This window comes from Spermophilus citellus (genome assembly GCF_964194105.1).
Source record: "Spermophilus citellus genome assembly, chromosome: 13".
Classification (NCBI taxonomy): Eukaryota; Metazoa; Chordata; class Mammalia; order Rodentia; family Sciuridae; genus Spermophilus; species Spermophilus citellus.
In genome coordinates this window covers 26,127,116-26,146,311 of record NC_138193.1, presented here as the reverse complement: position 1 = coordinate 26,146,311, position 19,196 = coordinate 26,127,116, and the positions used below count along the sequence as shown (strand labels likewise).

The 19,196-nt window shown below is 51.4% G+C and overlaps 1 protein-coding gene across 1 annotated transcript in view; it reads right to left on the bottom strand.

The window, feature by feature from the left end:
- Positions 1-1,512: 1,512 nt before the first annotated feature.
- Positions 1,513-19,196, bottom strand: part of RMND5A (required for meiotic nuclear division 5 homolog A) — a 36,485-nt gene continuing 18,801 nt past the window's right edge. Inside the window, exons 3-9 of the mRNA XM_081264434.1 lie at positions 16,821-16,955; positions 15,411-15,511; positions 11,577-11,743; positions 10,835-11,000; positions 8,378-8,480; positions 6,741-6,895; positions 1,513-5,611 (exon numbers count right to left, since the gene is read on the bottom strand). Of these exons, the coding sequence (XP_081120560.1) occupies positions 5,548-5,611; positions 6,741-6,895; positions 8,378-8,480; positions 10,835-11,000; positions 11,577-11,743; positions 15,411-15,511; positions 16,821-16,955 (891 nt within the window). The 3' untranslated portion in view covers positions 1,513-5,547. The remainder of the gene's footprint in view (positions 5,612-6,740; positions 6,896-8,377; positions 8,481-10,834; positions 11,001-11,576; positions 11,744-15,410; positions 15,512-16,820; positions 16,956-19,196) is intronic.

Here is a 19,196-nt window from a genome sequence, read left to right as displayed (position 1 = left end):
CACCTGGCTTTTTTTTTTTTTTTTTTTTTAATACCTTCTATTAAAAGGATTTCACTGCTGGGCTGGAGTGCAGCTCCGTGGTGGGGCACCTACCTAGCATGCCTGAGGCCCCAGGTTCTTTCCCTGGTACTCCAAATAAACAAAGAGGCCTACTTCAAGTAAAATGGTAAATAACCATTTAGAACTTAAAAATACCCCACACCTGACCAGAGAGAAAACAGGAGGCCTCTCTGCAGGCCACGCTGCCTAAGGCACACCTAGGCAGGCTGTGGATCTAGGCTCAGGGCCCGAGGTGGCCAGATCATCCACCCTGTGTCCTGCAGGCAGAGCACCCACTGGTCCCAGGCTGCCAGCCTCAGGCCCAGCATCCTACTTGCCAGTTGCAGGCTTGAAGCAGATCATACAAATCCACGGGACAGATGCCTACGACATGGTTTTCTTTCTTTTTTTGGACCCTGAAATGACTTGTTTCTTGGGCCAGGATCTAGCCTTGACACAGCTCATTTGACAAATACTCATTTTTTAAACAATATCATTTTTGTGGAAGGGAAAGATCAGCGAGGAAACTGTCCTTTGTCTCTCTGGCTTTAACACTGCGTTAAAGAGCCTGCCCGGCCTTGGAAACCCTCAGCCTCGCTGTGGTGGTGATGGGGCAGCCATCTGCCCACCCACCAGCAGCCCCAGGGCCTGGGGGTAAACCCCCCTGCACGGGGTGGTCTGAGGACCACAGAGGCAGCCCAGTAGCAGTGACTCGGGAGAGGCCAGGGGCAGCACCCGCAGGTTCTCTGGCAAGTGACTTCATTTCTTGATAACTCTGGGAAAATGGGAATCCTAACAGTCCTGGCCTCAGGAAGAGGAAGACGGTAGTTCACCCAAACCCACTGCCTGGAGCAGCGCTGGACGCAGTGAGCAGACTATAGACCTGTGCTGGAACCCAGGAGTGGCCGGCTCCTCCTGTCTGTCATGCCCACTGCGTGCTGTCCACTCAGCCACCTGGCTCTCCTGTTTCCACGTCCCTCCCAAGGGCAACGGTGCCCTTCCCAGTGGGGACCTCAGCAGCCCTCCTGAGAGCAGCCCGGGGAGAGGGACCCGCTGGCCTCTTCCCCACCACCTGGGCCGCTGGCTCCCAGCACGAGTGGGTGGGACCCACGCGATCCCCATAGGAGGAATATTTTTAAAGTCTCAGACATGACTTCATCTGTCCCTAAAAAGATGAGCAAAAGGAGCACAAACCAACTCTTGGCCTCTGCCACCTAAGCTGTCAGGGAGGACAGAAATGGCTCCTCTTTCCTTCACGGGCTGCTGCCCTCCGACCAGCCTGGGCAGGGCCAGCACAGCACCCAGGACACAGAGCATCCAGCTGCGGAACCCAGGATGCGCCCAGGCACCTCCTGCCCTCACACTGATGGTGGCAGAGCCAGGGAGGCAGTGACAGTGACCTTTCCTGACTGAGCGGCGCTGTTCTTGTCTCACACCCTCCTGCCTCGTCCACAAAACCATCCACAAAACCACTTTTAAATGTGCATTTCTTTAATTTTTAAAAATATACACAGGAGAAGCCATGTGTTTTACATAGGAATACACACATCACAAAGCATTTCTTATAATTTTCCAAAACTCTTATTATATCAGTCTAAAATTTATAAATTAAATATATCAGAATTTTTTTTAAGTTAAATGAAATCCCTGAAACTACTAGATATACTCAACTTTTTCCAAAATCAAATGAACAGAGAATGAGTATGGTGTGTGTTAAGTTGGGTTTATTGCCTATAATCTATAAGATGCAACTTTATCGTGCCTTTGCAAACAGGATACATCTCTTAGAAAACAGATCAGAATCGTCCATACGTAGAGCTCTATATGATAGATTACAGTGCAACACTATTCTCATTACATAATTATAGAAATACTATAGAACCCAAGAGCACAGGGTAAGCAAAGAAATATGATCCTGAGCCATCTGAACAAACGATTTGATGAATCCTTTTAGTGTAAATTTAGAAAGCACAAAGGAGGGGACCCCACGCACACACGCGGTCATGAGCAAAGCATACCCAGCGCCTACCCGCCAGCGCCAGCATCTGGATGGAGCCCACAGCCGCTCGCTCCCACCCACCTCCAGCCCCTCCTGGCCCTAGTACATTCACTCCCACCGGGTCCCAAAGAGAAGATCAGGCCCCAGTGGCCCCAGTAGCTGTGCTGGAGGAGGCTGGCTGCTGCTCAGGAAGCCCATGCACATCCTCACCCAGTTCGGAGGAGCCCGGGCTGCCAGCCAGCTCTGGCCGCCCTGCCTCTTTGGAAGTAAAGGAAGCATGTGCCCACTACAGTTCACAACTGCAGCTTAAAAACACCTTAAAAACCAAATTTTATTTTTCTTATTACATCTTAAAGTAAAACCAACAGTGGAAAATTCACCCTAAAACTAACTGCCTCATCTGCTATTAAAATACATCTGTCACTCTATTTTTGGTATCTACTCAACTACAGTCCCACGGAATCCATGAAGTGTGAGCTGGGAACTCGCGCTCCACCTGGCCAGGCTGCCAGCACCATGCCCCCAGCCCTGTGTGACGCCACAACAGGCAGCGCACACGCAATCGAGTGACAAAAGGTATTTGGTTTGTCTTCACCTTGCCCATCCTAGCGATGAAGCTGCCCAAACCAGGTCTCCACACCTTCCCTGAAGATGACCTAGTCTGCTGACGAAGCTGACTGGCCAGAGGCCATACTTGTGCTCTCCTGAGCAGCCCGTCCAGTGCAGATGACCAGGAGCTCTTGGCCTCTGCAGTTTCTACCACCCCCAGGTGAGACGGTGGAGGTGGAGATGACTCAGAGTGAGACCACCGAGCTGGATCTGCGCCACCTGTGGGACGAGCCGGAGAGAGGACCCCTCCTACATGACCTGGAGTGCTGCTAGGGTCTGTCCAGTCTGCTGCTGAGACAAGACCTGCTCACAGCCTTCCTATTTTCAGTTAAGTGCTCACACATTCACAAATACACACCTATGAATATGAGGTGGCTCTTCAGCATTTTAAAATAAAGAGGCACCAATACCCGTTAATTTATGTATTAGAAGTTTCATATGATCACCCAGGAAACAGAAATGACATCTGTGATGATCACACACAGGGGAAAGGATGGAGACCAACCTGAGCCCTGTGCAGAGTCTCCTGGACAGAGGCTCCGGCTGGCAATCTGACTCTCTGGTGGGCTTCTGCCAGTTGAGCACAGTCCAAGGACTGCTCCCCGCTGGCCAGTGGAAAAGGCTCTGAGAAAACCTTGGGAACCATTCTGGAACTGCTCTCCGCCTCCACCACCAGTGTGGCTGTGAACACCCCGCCTTTCGGCCAGTGGAGGCAGGAGACGGGTGGCATCCTCTGCCCGGGGAGGTGTTGGGACGGCGCTGCTGGAGCAGGACAGGTGCTGTACCGCAGCCTCTTTGGTTAAGGTCTGGCCTCTTCCGAGTCCCTCTCCTGCACACGAAGTCACCAAGGAGGTTTGAGTCTACACTTAAATAAGGTCAGGAGACAGTTTTTGTGTGAACTGTCAGATGGAGAGAGCTGCAGACCGGGCCTTGCCCCGCCCAAGGCGGTGGACTCAGGCCTAGCCTCGGGAAGCCGTCAAGTCAAATGCTCATTAACACACGTCCTTTTCAGTTTCACGGGCTGCACAGGAAGCTGTCACAAGGACTCCCTGCACTACGAGGGGACAAGGCAGAGCTCTGGCCTTTGCCCTTACAAGTGGCCCAAGCAAACTGTGTAAAGAGGCTCACTGCCCAGAACTTGCCACCAGCCTCTAGGACACATGTCACCCAAACCCCACGTGAAGCCCAAGTGCTGTGTAGGAGTCGAAGGTGGAAAGAGGAGAATAAGTTGCAAATAAAGTAAATTTCTGGCCTAGAGAGAAAACCATCATAAAAGAAGACACCTCAGAATGTGACTCATAGGAGAGTCTCCTGGCCAAGCAGTGACACCGGCAGCACCCGCTCTCTCCACCTCCTTGCCCCAGAGAGAGGCTGCTGGCTGCTGCTGCAGAGCGGCTGTGAAGAGCCTTCCCAAGTGACACGAGACCGCTGCAGGCCACGCGGCCGGGCACCAGTGACTCCTGGCTGACCTACCCAGCCGTGGTGGCCATCGACGCAAACTGGGCCCCAGGGCGGCCACACAGGCTCTCCTGCAGTCTCCTCCACAGACAGACCCCAGTGCTCCCAGTCCAAATCTGCTGTCTCCCTCCCTCATCAGTCCATGCGCAGCTGATGACACAAAGCACCACGTCCTGCTCTGCTTCTGTGGTCATCTTTCTGTATTTTCTCGTAAGTACTCCTGCGTTGGTGTCCAGCTTCGTGGGATGAAGCCAAGTTGGCCAACTCCTGGTGAACTCCACACGACACTCTTCTCATGAGGGAATTCTTCTCCATGCAGTTCCTCTACAGAGAAGGACCTTGCACGTGGCTCTCCCTGACAGTGCTGTACATGAAGACACCTCACAAGAGAAGTGGTCACCATCTACATCCACCTGAACCACAGAGTCACAGTCAACAAGATGCTGCCCCTGCAGGGGAGAGGCCCGACAGAATGGTAATCCACCTGCTGGAGGGGACCACAGGGAGGGGCAGGCAGCTGCTGCATCAGCACTGGAACAGGCTGCTTCCCTTCCAGGGATGGTGTGCAGAGCTGTCCTGCACACGCCCACACAGCACCACACTAGCTGGCTGTCGGGAACAGCAGGTGACAGGCGGCCAGTCCTGAGGGCAGACTCCAAAGGACAGGGCCACCCAGACCAAGAGCACACTTCTAACTTCAGAATTTCATTTTATTGAACACATTTTTAAAACAAGCACCTCTTAGCAATTAAAGTTTAAAAAAAATAATAATATTCCTCCCACTCTGTTCTAGCAGAAGACTTCTCACACTAGCCTGCTGAATTCATGCCGGTATTTTACACAGGCACCCGCTGGGGCCAAAAGGAGCCCCGTGGCAGTGTGCCACCTCCTCAGCCAGAGCTGGAGAGGAGGGAAACATGGGAGGGCAAGCGTGGACTCTTGTCACAGCCGCTCTCCTTCAGCAAAAAAAAAAAAAAGGCAAAGATAGGTTTACAACCACAATTCAATCTGCCAACCTTTCTCTGAAGAATTCCAACTAATCATGTATTTATAACAGGAAAGAAAGCTTTTTCACAAACATTCTCAAGGCTGACAATTATCAAGAAAATGACAAAGTAAAAGAAGGAGGACATTAAACGCGTGGTGGAGAGGGTGGTTTCTGTTTCTGCTTAGAAGTAAAAAATCACCATATAATGAAGTACAAAACCTGCACTGAATGCAACTGCTGGTGTAGGTGCTGATCAAAAACGCAGACCAGAGGCAAGAAGCCAGGGGTGGCCCTCGATGGCTGGCCGCAGGCTCCCTCGAGTGCAGCGCTGGGCAGTTTCCAGAGCACTCGCTGCATGACACGGGAGTCCTTGGTCAGCCGACTCAACGGACACTCTCTTCTGAATGACCCACAATTCAGTTTCACTTACAAATTGCAAACTAAATTCATTTCTTCAGAAAAATATCTGTTTGGCATCTCCTGGACTTTGTTCCATTGGGCAATATGGACATTTTAATCTGAAAACAAGACAGAAAAGACGGAGTCAAGGAGCAGGAACAGTATGAGCACTTCATTCCACCTCCTGCAGAAAATGCCGGGCGATCACGGACGCCCTGCAGGTGTGCTACCAGCCTAGGAGACCCAGCCACCCACGCCACCCACTCTGGCTTGCAGGGTGACCTCACTCTCCCTTCCTATAAGTGCTGAGCTTTGAAGGGTCACAACGTCAACCAGACCTTAACCCCCAAGGTCTTCTTCAGTGGCAAAGGGTGAAAATTGTTTTAAACAAGGTAGTCCTCTAAAGTTGCTTCTGGGGTTTCAGAGTGGTTCAGTTTCTCTTCTCCAAAGGTCTTTAGGCTCCTGTCATGACTTCCACATGTGTGGACCGCAAGCCCAGAGCCACGCTCACCAGAAGCTGTCTGCAGGCCTCGCAGTGGCCCAGGGACTCAGACAGTCTGTGCCAAGACCAACTAGCTGGCAGGCTTCTGGCTGCCACAGACGCCACCCTGGGGGTTGCTGGGCAGTCTGGGAGGCGCACGAGCAGCTCTCCAGCCAGGGCCTCCCATGAAAGAAGGACCTCACCATCAAGGGTCTAATTGACACAAAGAAAGAAAATACAGCTGCCCGGGCAGTCAAGAGGCCCCTGAGACTGGCTTCTGGCTCTGTTTTTTAATTGGATCCACATTTCCAATTGTGAGGACTTACACATCACACATGGAGAAGGGAACTCACTGTGACACTCTATAAAAAGTCACCAGGAGGAACCTGGCCAGACACCTGTTTCCACAGGGTGGAGTACATAGGTCTAACCAAAAGAGGGCTCTATCAATAGGACATAAAAAATCTCTAAGACAACGGGCTAGGGAGAGGGGCATAGCGCTCAACCACAGCAGCAGACCAGCATGAAAAGGGGCTGGGGAGATGCACCACCCACCCAAAAATCTCAGGATTGAGGATTGTGCCTAGAAATCTACTCGCCAAATCCACAAATGCACCAAACAGACTGACAAAAGATAAAACCTACCCATTCTACCAAACAGTGAAAAAATCTATTCCTAAATCTAGCTCCACTCATGTACCCTAGTCCTTCTCATCATCCCAAGTTCCAAGAGACTTCCACAGTCACATCCAACGCTGGACACTTACTTGCTACCATTAAACATCTTGTTCAGGGCGTCTCTTGATATAATGTGACCACAGACCAACTTCATGGGTGGATTGCTATCTGTTGTTTGCTGACGAAGGATGGGACAGGCAAATATAGAGTGATACCAGCACTTTTTACCAAGGTCCACTTCAATCTGCTCAAAGAGAAAGAAACCAGAGCGAGTTACGGTTCAGAAAGCCATCTACGCATCAACATATCACTGAGCAGCAGGCACTCCCAGGCACTCCGTCAGACCCCTGTTCTTGGGGGAACCTCCTCCAGTAGGGGACTCAGGCAGGCGGTCTGAGGAGTCAGTCTAGACTGTCTACAGCACTCCACCTCTGAGCACATCCCCATCCTAAACACTCTTGAAAACCCATCAGGAGAAGAAGCACAGCCCCCAGAAGCCCGGCACACTTAGCCAGATGATAAAATGCAAAGTGGTGACTTTTAAGGACAATCTACACACAGCTTACTTCTCACTTCAGACCAAGTTTCCCACATTTTGTAATGGTCCAGAGAAACTGCCTGAAACAGGACGTTAAGGAAGATTCAAATGAACATTCTGTGACCGCACATTAACCCATGACATCTGTGCTTTTCTCTCTGTTGAAATTAAACAAATCATAAAAACTGAAATCAGCTAGGTGTGGTGGCAGTCATGTGTAACCCCAGCGACTTGGGAGGCTGAGGCAGAATGATTCCAAGTTCAAGTCTTGCCTCAGCAACTTAGTGAGAGCCCGACTCAAAAACTAAAAAGGGTTGGGGATGCGGCTCCGTGGTAGAGCATCCCTGGGTTCCATGCCAGGTACTGGAAAAAGAAACAAAAACAGCTGCGGAGCATTGAACAAAGCAACAGGCCCCTGATGGAGGCTGCAGAGCCCTGCAAGGCTGCCCGGAGAAGGCTGCCCACGGAACGGGACCCACAGGCCCCCCTCCAGTGCCTGTCCAGCCCTGGGCAGCCTCTGGTCCCAGTCCAGGCTGCTCTGCTGTGTGGGCACTGGCCTAGCTGGGAGGCTGCAGCATGAGCAGGCTCAGCCCTGCCCTCTCGCTCTCTGAGCACAGGGACTGGAAGGCGTCTGTGCTTCTAATCACAAGCCTTTAAGCAGCTGGGCAATCAACAGGCCCGTGGGCTAGCTGGAGAGCAGGCCCCGCAGAAAGGCACGATGCACATTTTAGGTCCCTGCAGGGTCTGGACACCACCGGGAAGGAAGGACAAGTTCAGGCCACCCTTGGTGCCGACTGTCGAGGAAGCAGCCGCGACACCCTAGGCCTATGCTGAAGCTGCACCACAGCTGCCCATCCCCTCCTCTGCATACGCTGGGTCTGGGGCTGAGGTGGCTGGACAGAGGCATGGCCTGGTGCGCATGCTGCTGGTCATTCTGTCGTGGTCCTCATCTCCATTTTTCATTTACACTTTATTTTCCACAGTGCTGGGGAGCAAACCTAGGGCCTCGCACACGCTCATCGAGGGCTCTGCCACTGACCTACAGCCCCATAGACATTTTTAAAAAAACCAACAACTGTCAGATGGCCACAGCAGTATTTCCCAGTTGAAAGGCAAAATGGACATTTAACACCCCTGGAACCTGCAGCCCCTCCAGGAGGGCAGTCAGCGCCCACAAGCGGCACTCACCGGGAGCTCGTCCTTCTGGTTCCACACGCCGGTGCACTGCCTCTGCTCGATCACCGCCTTGATGTTGATCAGCGCTGGCAGCGCCACGCAGCCCGCCGAGAAGCTTGGGGTGGGGAGGAACGTCAGCTGCAGGTGCTGGGCTGGTCCTGGGAGACCTAGGCCCTGGCCACTGGACAGCACACAGAGCCTCCACCTGCCAGGGCCAAGCCCAGCCTCTCCCACTATAAGTACCTGCCTTTCTCCCACCTCCCGACTCACTGTGTGTCTCCCACAGCCACTGAGAACCAGCCCTGTCCAAGAACAGACCCCACCTCATCAACATAGGGGAAATGAAGCCTTACATTTACTATTTTAAAATTCTCATTTTCTGAAAGGGCCCCAGTTTTCTCAATGCCTAGAGAAACAAAGCTTCCGTCCACGAGAAGAGGAAGCAGCACTGGCACCCATGCTGAGGGAGGGTCAAGAAAGGTGGGAAGCGTCCAGTCAGAGAGGGCCAGTCGGGACAGGAACCGAGGGCCTCGCCCTCCAATCGCATATCTCGGCCTCTGCTTCAAGGGGGAGGGACGTCCACTTGGCCCCCCTGGCCTCTCCTGCTCTCTCCCTCCCACTCGCCCAGGACACTATCATTCACTTCCCTGGAAAAGCTTCCTAGAGGAAGCTCAGCCAATTGGGAGCCTTTACAGCACACTCTTGGTCACAGCAAGTTGTCACGCTTGCCAAGACCCGACTGAAGAGGCTCTGCTGAACAGTCACTAGTGGCACTTTTTCTTCCGAGGCTCCTCCTAGACCTGGAGCCCCTTCTGGGTGGAAGCACCACTTCTCAGACCTCAGAGTCCCTTCTCAGGGCTGTCCCTAGTCATCCCAGGCTCCTCTCATGAAGAAGCCTGTCAACTTAAGACACTCCTGCGGCCACCGCAGCCCAGGCTCCTGGGGCGCAGGCATTGACACACCTTCCTCGCATGCCAACCCAGTCAACTTCCTGTGCACACCCCACTTTAGCACCTGCTCAGGGGACCCCAACGGACAGCAGCACCACAGGCACCAGGGCCAGAGACACTACCCGTCTCCTGTGCCAGCATGGAGCCCAGGGAATGGAAGGCAGTGGCATGGTGCCCAGCCTGCACCCAGGGGCTGGCACATACCAGGGGCTCAAACCCTGTTGAATTAAGTGAACAGACAGCTGAAGTGTTATTAAAACAGGTCCTTCAACTTTGGTTTCAGGATGCTTTTACAGGCTTAAATATGAAGGATCTCAAAGAGGTCTGGCTTTTGTGGATAACATCTATGATTTAATGTATTAGAATTTAAAACAAATGAAAGGAACTTATTCACTTAACAACTTCACCCTACCTCATGATGAGTAACGCCCTCACGACAACACCTGCTCCTCCAGCCGGAGGGTGTGCTGAGCAGACAGCTCCGCTCTCCCACTCCCGCTCTGCAGCCTGCCCCCAGAAGGAGGCCGCCTGCTGCAGGAAGTCCCAATATACAGCACCTGACTGCCTTTCCAGATACCTGGCTACTCTTCAGCACAATACGAAAGCTCAGCAGGCTTCTCAGGGTGGCTGCAAAGTGGAATCTGGAAGCTGACCCCTGAGGGTTCTGTACTCTGCTGCCCTGAAATCTACTGGTCCTTCACACTCTGAATGACGCGTCTACCTGTGCGTGATTTTCCTAACATCATGCTAATTACGACCTTCCCAATGCCTAGCTCCATTACATAATGTCCCCAAACTCTTGTTAACACCGCCTGCACCCCAACAGCCTCTGTGCTGGGGAGCTGGGGAGCTCATGCCAAGGGCACTAGTATTGGAGACTTTCTAATCCAGCTTCAAGTCCTCAACTTTACATCATGGCAAAGACACTGTTCGCTGTTATCTTGGACACACAGGCCTCCTGCACTCACTTGGAGAGTGTAAGGAACAGTGGTTGTCAGTGATTCTTTTTTTCTTTTAAAGGATTCTTTTTTCCTTTTTCTGTTGTTGTTGTTGTTATTTTTATGCGGTGCTGGGGATCAAACCCAGTGCCAGGCAAGAGAGGTACCGTGAGCCACAGCCCTGGCAGTTAGTGGTTCTCTAACTCCAACTGCACACAGGGAGGCAGGAAGCTCAAGTGCTTTATGCCACCTTCCCAGTCCACCACCCAGAACGCTGAGCAGATGTGCGCTCAAAGTCGGGACTGAGTCAGACGGACCACCCTCAACGTGTGGTCAAGTGCACTAAGTATGGCCAGCACCTCTCAGCCTGCGCGTGGCTAGACTGTCCCCAGGTAACCCACCACCGTTTCTGTATGATCTGCGCAAACCTCAGCAGTGGAAGAGACCCCCGAGGTTCCCACTCCATTCTGGAAACTGCTGCCTAAAGCCACACCCCTGTCGAATGGCTCAGCCCCTCGGCTCCAGTCACCACGACAAGCCGAAGGGGCTGCCTGAGGGGGCAGCACATAGCTCCTCCATACCTGACACTGAGAGGGGACTCCACGGAGAGCCCCAGGAGGGCACAGGCGTCCCGTGTGAAGATGTCACAGATGTCGGCCCACTGGTTTGCGTCAAGCAGGTGCACATACGGCGAGTTCTCGATCCCTTGTCTCAGGTACACGAGGCTACCCATCAACACCTGAATGTCTAAACGAGAAAGTGCTGCAGTCTGCAGGTGCGGGCAACAGGCTGAGGCAAGGGCAGCCACCCAGCTAACCCCGCCAGAAACAACATGAGGCCCACGGCTGGGCCTGGCCGCAGAGCCCAACCTGCAGCCCAACTCCTGCTCCCACACAGGCATGGCATAATATCACTCCCCAAGAGTGACTTCGACGTCGTAAAGGAGCCGCCACATGTCCTGAGCGCAGGCAGCCGGAACTCTCAAGCCATACACAGGGAGCAATGGCTGTCTCCAGCTCTGTACATGGGCAGTGAGGCCAGGTGAGGTGGACAGGAGGAGGGCGAGCACACAGCTGCTACTCCCCGTCTCCCCAGGCTGTGGGATCCCCAGCTGCCCTGCCTCCCGGAGTTGCCCCTGCAGATGGTGGAATGTTCAGTCTCACTGGAGTCAGCTGAAGCTTTTTTGAAGAAGTAACTCTCATCTGCAATCCTTTTAGTTTATTAGCAAATGCATACACTAGACCTCATGGAGACCATCCCTTCTGCTCCAGTGGTGACAACAGACCTGTTCCAAACACGGAGAACACCTGGCTCAAGACTCACCTTTTTGATGATTTAGGGCAAATGGCTGAAAATTTTTAGCATACTGCAATGCCTCTCGCTGATTTGTGGTTCCACCCATCAACAAGCTAATGAAGTAGAGTCGGTGCAGCTTGAACTCCAGGGAGCTGTTCTGCGCTATGAGCATTTCTCGGTTTGACACTGCCCACCTGAGGAAAGAGCAGAGTCGAGATGGTCAGGAACATGGGGAGCTGCCACCAAGCTGCCTGAAAGCTAGCGTGGCGTGTCTGGCTGCCCCCTGGTGGAAGGCTGGGGCAGCACCGCCCGCACCAAAGGCCAGAGGAGGAGGTTAAGCTGGATGATCACAGCAAGTTTCCCACCAGGACAAGGACCACGTCATCAAAGAGGCATCTGGGTGTGAGCAGGGATCCCCAGGAAATCCTCCCTCCATGCCTGGATCCTCTTTCCCTGTGAAGATGGCCTGCTGACAGACCAAGGAACCACTTACTCCTGAACTTCCACTTTCATTAGCTAAAGAAGTTGCCACTCACCCTGGGACTAACAGCAGCAGGCAGGCATTTGTCCCAGGGTCCTCCCCACACCTTAGGAACTAACACTACACAGATAGTGTGATCTTCCCATGCCCAAGAGACCTGTGCAGACCTGGTGTCACCAAGGGAAAGAAGAGTACCCAGTTCTGAGCTGTCCAATGGGGCGACCTACACCTCAAGGCACAAACAGCCTAATAACCCCTGCACTGGGACCACCATGACAGCAGGGTGGCCACACGCAGAGAAGGACCCCAGCCGCTTGTTCACAGTCTGACTCCCCAAACACACCAGAGGATAGAAGCAGCTGGTATCATATTCTTTGATTTGATTTTCAGCTGGACAAATACTCCCCACCTGACCCAATTCATCAGTCAATGCAATCTGAACTGAGTATGAATCAAAATCTGTGTTAACTCCACAAAACACCAGAGATCAATGTTCCAAATTCTTCACGGTCAGCGGACAGGACTCACACTGGACCACCCAGACCACCCTTCCCAAGGTCTGCACAGGCACTTCTCAGTGACCTGCAGGTGACCCACATCACAAAGCTTCTGGCTTCAAAGTCAAACTGGGTTTTAAGCATTAACGGTCTGGATCTTGGAAGTACCTATTCACTTACCACTAGGATCCTGGGCACCAACCTGGCCCTCCCAGCAGCTGTCCTCTGTGAACACTAGCCCCCAGCACGAGCACCAGTGTGCTGGCTGGGGTGGCCTCCTTCCTGTCTGTCCCTGATGGGGACAGCACCACATCCACATAAGGTCACTCAGCCAAAGCTCACTCCACACCCTCAACTCCTGCAAGCATGAACACCCTCTCCCCTCTCTCTGATCGGGGTCTACACGTGCAGGAGGTTAGAAAGTCAAGCAAGGGAGCTGGACAGCAACTATGAATTTTAATAAGAATGAAAGCCACCAGAAAAAAGGCAAAGCCCATAAATAAGCAGTTCACAAAAGAAAATAACCTCATTTTCACAGGAAAATGTTCATGATACCATGTTAAAGGAGGAAAAAGTAACTTTTAGCTAGCAACCCCACCCCCGCTGTGGTGTCAAGGATTGAACCCAGGGCCCTGCACATCCTAGGCACATGTCTACCCCAGAGTTGCCTCCCCCCACCCCTCTTTTTTTAAATTATTTAATTTGAGACAAGGTCTCCCAAGGTTGCTGAGACCGGCCCTGAACTTTTGATCCTCCTGCCTCAGCCTCCCCATCTGCTGGGATTACAGGCGTGCAGCACCATGCCTGGCTCTAGTTACCAGGAACTTTAGCAGTAGTTCCTTGGACAGTGGATTTCCAGCTTTATCATCAACTGCTGCGGTACAGCCTGACAGCCACATGCACTGTCAGCCCAGCACGGGGCCCACCCAGGACCACGGGTTCCTGAACAGTCTGTACTGGTGTCTCTACCGTGAAATGTTACCTTTACGTTTGAGAAAGTAGTACCTTGGTAAGCTCATGTCTAAGTAAGATTTCTTCACTAACAGTAACTACAGACTATTTTTCCTAAAAGTAATTCAAGCTTTTCAAGCTATCAACATGCAAATCTTTTTCGAAACTTGCTGAGACATTTAGATAATGTAATTCCTAATTTACTATTTGAATTTGTTTATACATTTTCAAATTATGTCACCAACAAATAATCAGAATAAAGGGAATGTTAAATCCTCCCTCTGCTCTTTAAGAAATGTTTAGAAAACTAAATAGAAACCCATTTCAAAAACAACATCACAAAACCCAACACTCACACAACCAGGTCTACACCGTATTCCCCAGTGCTGGGGAATAAACCCAGGGCCTCACACTGACCACTGGGCAACACTGGACCACTGGCCACGTCCCCAGCCCCTGGCCTCTTGGTCAAGTCAGTCTACTCTGAAAGGCTTCTTCGTGTTGTTACTTCTGAATACTTGTAAGACTGGGGTCTGCAAAGCAAAGGGACTTCTAAGCTTCTCCCTTCCTAGCAAAGTGTTCTTCCTAAGCTAAGGATGATGTGATCCACTTTTACCTCTTTCTGGTCAGGATCCTCCCAATCCCCAGAATTGTACCCGTGGACTCATGTTGGGACTTCTTAACCTCAATTCCTGGGCCACAGTTGACTGGACAGTAGGCAGAGGCTGCGTCTCACAGCCACGCCCTGCACTGCCTCTGGCCAGCTCATCCACCTGGCCCTGCTTTGCTCCTCCAATCGATGCCCTTTCACGTCCACTTCTGGAATCTGGTGCAGGTTCCAAGCAGCATTGTCACATGCATTAGCTGCCTCCCCAGGTAGCACAACGCTGTCAACTCACACTGACACCCGAGCCAGCTGGGCCATCTGTCATTGGCAGTGACGCTCTAACATTCCTGCAGTGGTGTCTTCTCAACAGGGAAACTGACTTCGGCACTGTGGCCTGAATGTCAGACTGGAATTTGTCTTTTAAAAGTCTCCAGCCCAAAGTAGAAGTAAATGCTCCACTTAGGAAGGAGCAGCTCCCGCTCTGCGGGGCCTGGAGGGCCCTGAGGCAGGCTCCGCACGCTCCCCAGCCGGTCGGGCCATGTCCTGCAGCACTGGCCGGCGTCACTTTCAGACCCAGGGGTACTCTACCACTGAGCTACACCTACAGCCCTCTGTAAGTCTGATTTTGAGACAAGGTCTCACTCAGTTGCCCAGTCTGGCCTCAGACTAGAGATCTTTCTGCCTCAGCCTCCCAATTTGCTGGGATTACAGGTGAGGGCCATCACACTGGCTACTTTCTAATTACAGGGCTGTAGAATAAAACAAGGAAGAGCAGGTGACAGGAAGCCAAGCTCAGCCTTCAACACCTACAACATCGGTTATTGGCCCCTTTATTGAAAAGTCTGCTGGCACTGCTCCAGAAAAGCACCGTAACTTCCTCAGATAATTCCTGTCAGTGACCAGTTCTTAAAGGAGCATCAAGAGGTACAGTAGTCGTGAACAGAGCTCCGTGACCCAACGTCTGCACTCTCCATGGTCACTCTGTCCCAGGACACCTCCCCAGAAGGCTGGCCCAGAGTCCAGCACCCTGTGGGGGCTCAAACATCCTGTCACACAGCCTGAGCAAGGGGGGTCGTCAGAAGGGGTCCCACAGAGGGTGGAGCACCAAGGACCCAGGGAACCTCTCACACAGTTCAGACCAGCTGAGCACGTTCCTATTCTACATCCCCGTATTTCACTGGCTAAAAGAACAAACTCTCCACAGATCTCTCTGACGTCTACCCCAGGTAAGACAAACACATCTAAACATGTCTAAAGTGCTTTCTAATTTAATTTTCTTACAGTTCTTTCAAAGTATCCAAAATAAGGCAAATTCAGTAACTCACTCCAGGGCAGGTCTCAGAACTCTGACTTTTAAAGCTTCTAATATCCGATTTAACTCCACAAACGGTTCTTTCTGACTTGGGTCTACAGAAAGACCAGATTCCTGAAAAACAGAAAGAGCGTTTGTTAGCAGGAATCAGGATGAAAGCAGCGTAATGAGTATACTCCAGATCACAGATAGCTGACAGCTCCTGGGACAGGTGTCTCCATGGTGGAGACTAATGGTGGCTGTCACTCTGCCCACCGTGCTGCAAGGGGCACCTGTGGCTTCACAGGAAGGAGGCTGTGAGACAGCAGTGCTGGAGGAGTAGCTGCCACCCTCGAGGGCTGAGGACAACTGAGAAGCAGCTAGGTCACGAGGCCTGGGAGCTTCAGGGAAGGCGGAACACATGCTGTGCACTCCTCACTGCCTCCCACTCTGCATAAGGAAAACAAACTTCATGTTTTTCTAAGCCACTGTTGCTAGGGTCTTTATTATTTGAAAATAAACTTAATCCTCAATGATATAATTTACTATAAGAAATTTATAGACACACAAACAAAATCCCAAAAGGTTCAGAGAAAGATTCGAGTTATCATTTATTTGAATTGTTTAAAATAGAAAAGGCTTATAGTTCAGTTTGTAGACTGGCTTTAAGTTACTCAGTCCTGTTGACCCTTCATTTCTCTAAACAGAGGGAGACAACACATGGGGGCCTACCACAGTTCCCAGTCCCTCACCAAGACCCTGTCCCGCCCTGGGCAAGCTCCCTCTTTCTCCAGGCCTCGCCCCCCACCCCGCATCTGCAGACCCCAGCCCACCATCTGCAGACCTTGGCCCCCCATCTGCACACCTCAGCCCCTCATCTGCAGACTTCCAACAACAGTCCCCACTTCCTGGGGCTCAGAGAGCAGGAAACGCAGGGGGGGGCCTGAGGAGTCCTCAACCCAGGCAGCGGCTGCTGTTGGGACTTGGGACGGCAGGGCACTGGTGAACCATCCCAAGAGCCAAGGCTCACCTCTAATAGAGAGAAAGGGCAAACATCATGCACCCGAAGTAAACTTTACTTTGGAATTCGTTTGATAAACATCATTAAGCGGGGCCAGATGAGGAAACAAGCCATGCTTCTGTCCAGGCCGCCTCTCTGCTGCACAATCTCCCTAGCTACAGAGGACTAGGGAAAGCAGTCTCTATTGATCCCTTGGCTCAGGGCCTGGGACCAGTGTTCTGGGCAAGAGGGGGGGAAGAATGGAGGCCGTGAGTTTTAGGACTAAGATTAGCACCACTAAAAAAAAAAAAAAAAAAAAAAAAAAGATTTACCTGTAAAATGAGGTCCAGCCTCATTTTAAAATCTATCAACAGCCTGCAGAAGACTCGACCCCCACTCTGCAAACAGCACCACCCAGGGGCTCCCCCGTGGACACGCTGATACCTGGCAGAGCTCCTCGGCCACGTCCAGCATCCCCTGCCGGAAGAAGTGCTCCACCATGACCTCATTGAGGAGCCGCTGGCTGTCGGCCTGCCAGCAGCCGTCGATCCCCACACTGCTGATGTCAGAATCGAAATTCTGGGAAAAGAAAAGGGGGTCATGAGTCCTGACCAATTCACCCACCCACCAAAAATGGTCTCCGCTCCCCTCTAAAGTTTCCCAGTAAGTACCAATCCTAACTTATTAGACACCACCGCAGAAGGCACTCTCCCCCGGCCTCTTTCTAACACTCGTCACTCTTCTGAGACTGCTAACAATTCACACCCCCGCTAGCAAAGGCACGGGGAGACGGGAGCTGGAGCTTCCGGGCTTGCCATGCAGCGAGCACGCCCAGGTCTGAGCAGCACACTGGAGACCCTGACAACAACACTAAGGCAGACTGGCGACTGTCAGGCACATACTTAGTGAACACAAAACGAAACTGACACTGACACTATAACCCAGAACGCCCATCAGGACTTGTGGCCTGAACCCAACCAGCTCAACCACTAATAAATCAAAGTTCTCCACCATTTTTCCTTTTTGATTACCAGAGATTGAATCTAGGTGCACTCTACCACTGAGCCACAAGCCCAGTCCTTTTTATATTTTATTTTGAACCAGGGTCTCACTAAGTTGCCCAGGCTGCCTCCAGCTTGTGATCCTTCTGCTTCAGCCTCCTGAGTCGTAGGAATCACAGAGGCACATCACAGTGCCTGGCTGCCACTTCAGAGCACTGAAGAACGATGACTGAAATACCCAGGGCACAACGTGAAACCGTGTGCATACAAAGAGCCAAGAACATCTCCACACATACAACAGGAGGTGACCAACAGACACCAACGCCAAAGTGACAGAGATGCTGGAGTCACCAGGACTTCAGACCATTACAAAAATGGTCTAAGAATAATAAGGGCCACACTCTTGAGGCAAACGGAAGAACTAAAGATACAGTGAACAGAATAAAAACTCACTGGATAGATTCAAATAGAACAAAATCGCAGCACAAAATGTCAGTGAAGGTCATTGGAAACCACCCAATCGGAACAGAAAACAAGATTAAAAAAAAAAAAAAAATGAACACAGCCTCAACAACTGGTGGGAAAATACAAGAGCTAACAGTCGTGTCATCACTGAGCCAAAGGAGAGGAGAAACGGTGCTGTGGAAAGGAGAGCTGGAGAATAGCCCAAGTGCGCAGACCAAACCTCCCGATGAAAAGGCCCAAGAACTCCAGAGGACAGGTTCACAGAAATCCTACCCAGACACCTCTCATTCCACCTCTGAAACTTAAGGACTGAAAACCAAAACTCAACAGAACCTGCAAGCAGCTAGAGAAAGCAGCGAATGACTCCAGTGATCACAGACTTCTGCCACCACCACAGAAACCAGAGTCCATAAAGGACAGAGACAACATCTTTCAGACTCCAGAAGAGCAGAGCAGTATCCCAGAGTTCTGCACCAGCGGGTGCGGCCTTCAGGAGTGAAGAGGACAGACAGACACTCTCAGAGGAAGGAGAACCCGTCCTGTGGCGGGCAGCCTGGTTCTGCAAGAACTGCTCAAGTGCGTTGTGGGACAGAAGGACAGCGAGCTGAACTCTCTGAAGGAGAAGCAAATCTACACCATGGTCTGAAAGTTGCCTTTGTCATAGGCACTACCCCCTAATAAGCCTCTAGAACTTGCTTTTTTAAAAAAGCATATAAATTCAATTAGACAAGATCTTTAGGTGTAAGTGAAATTACAATGCTCAAATACAGGCTGACAAGATGAGAACAGGTAGGAAGTAACTGGCAATGCCACCACAAACAGCCCACTGTTTATAATTGCCACAATGCAGAAGAGCGCTCCTCTCCAAAATTTAGCACATTTTTCTTCCCCCTAAAGAGCTCTCTACCCTGTTTTTAGAATCACTAAAATTACTGTCAGTCTGAATTTTTATTCTCTCTGATTACAGACATCTTTCTTGGCCTAATACCAAACCTAAACAACAGAAATACTACCAAGTACCTCGATGCTGAAGCAGTGGTGTCCATGTGTACACGGAACTGTTCCATAACACCTGGAAACATGGCTTGTGTAAGACGCTGGAGTCTCACTTCTGCTTATCAGACTCTGCCTGATGAGAGTTGACTGCACAACAGTTCATCAATACTCTTAAGCAAGTTGGACTACCTTTCTTCTGATGACTAACACACTGCACATTCTGGCCCTCCTGATCATACTGCCCAGAGGGTAATGTGTGCTATTATGCACTCTCATGCTTTACTCACAAAGAGGCAATCAATGAATACAGGACAGGCCTGGGTCTCTAAAGAGGGCAGAGCTGACCGTAAACTCAGGA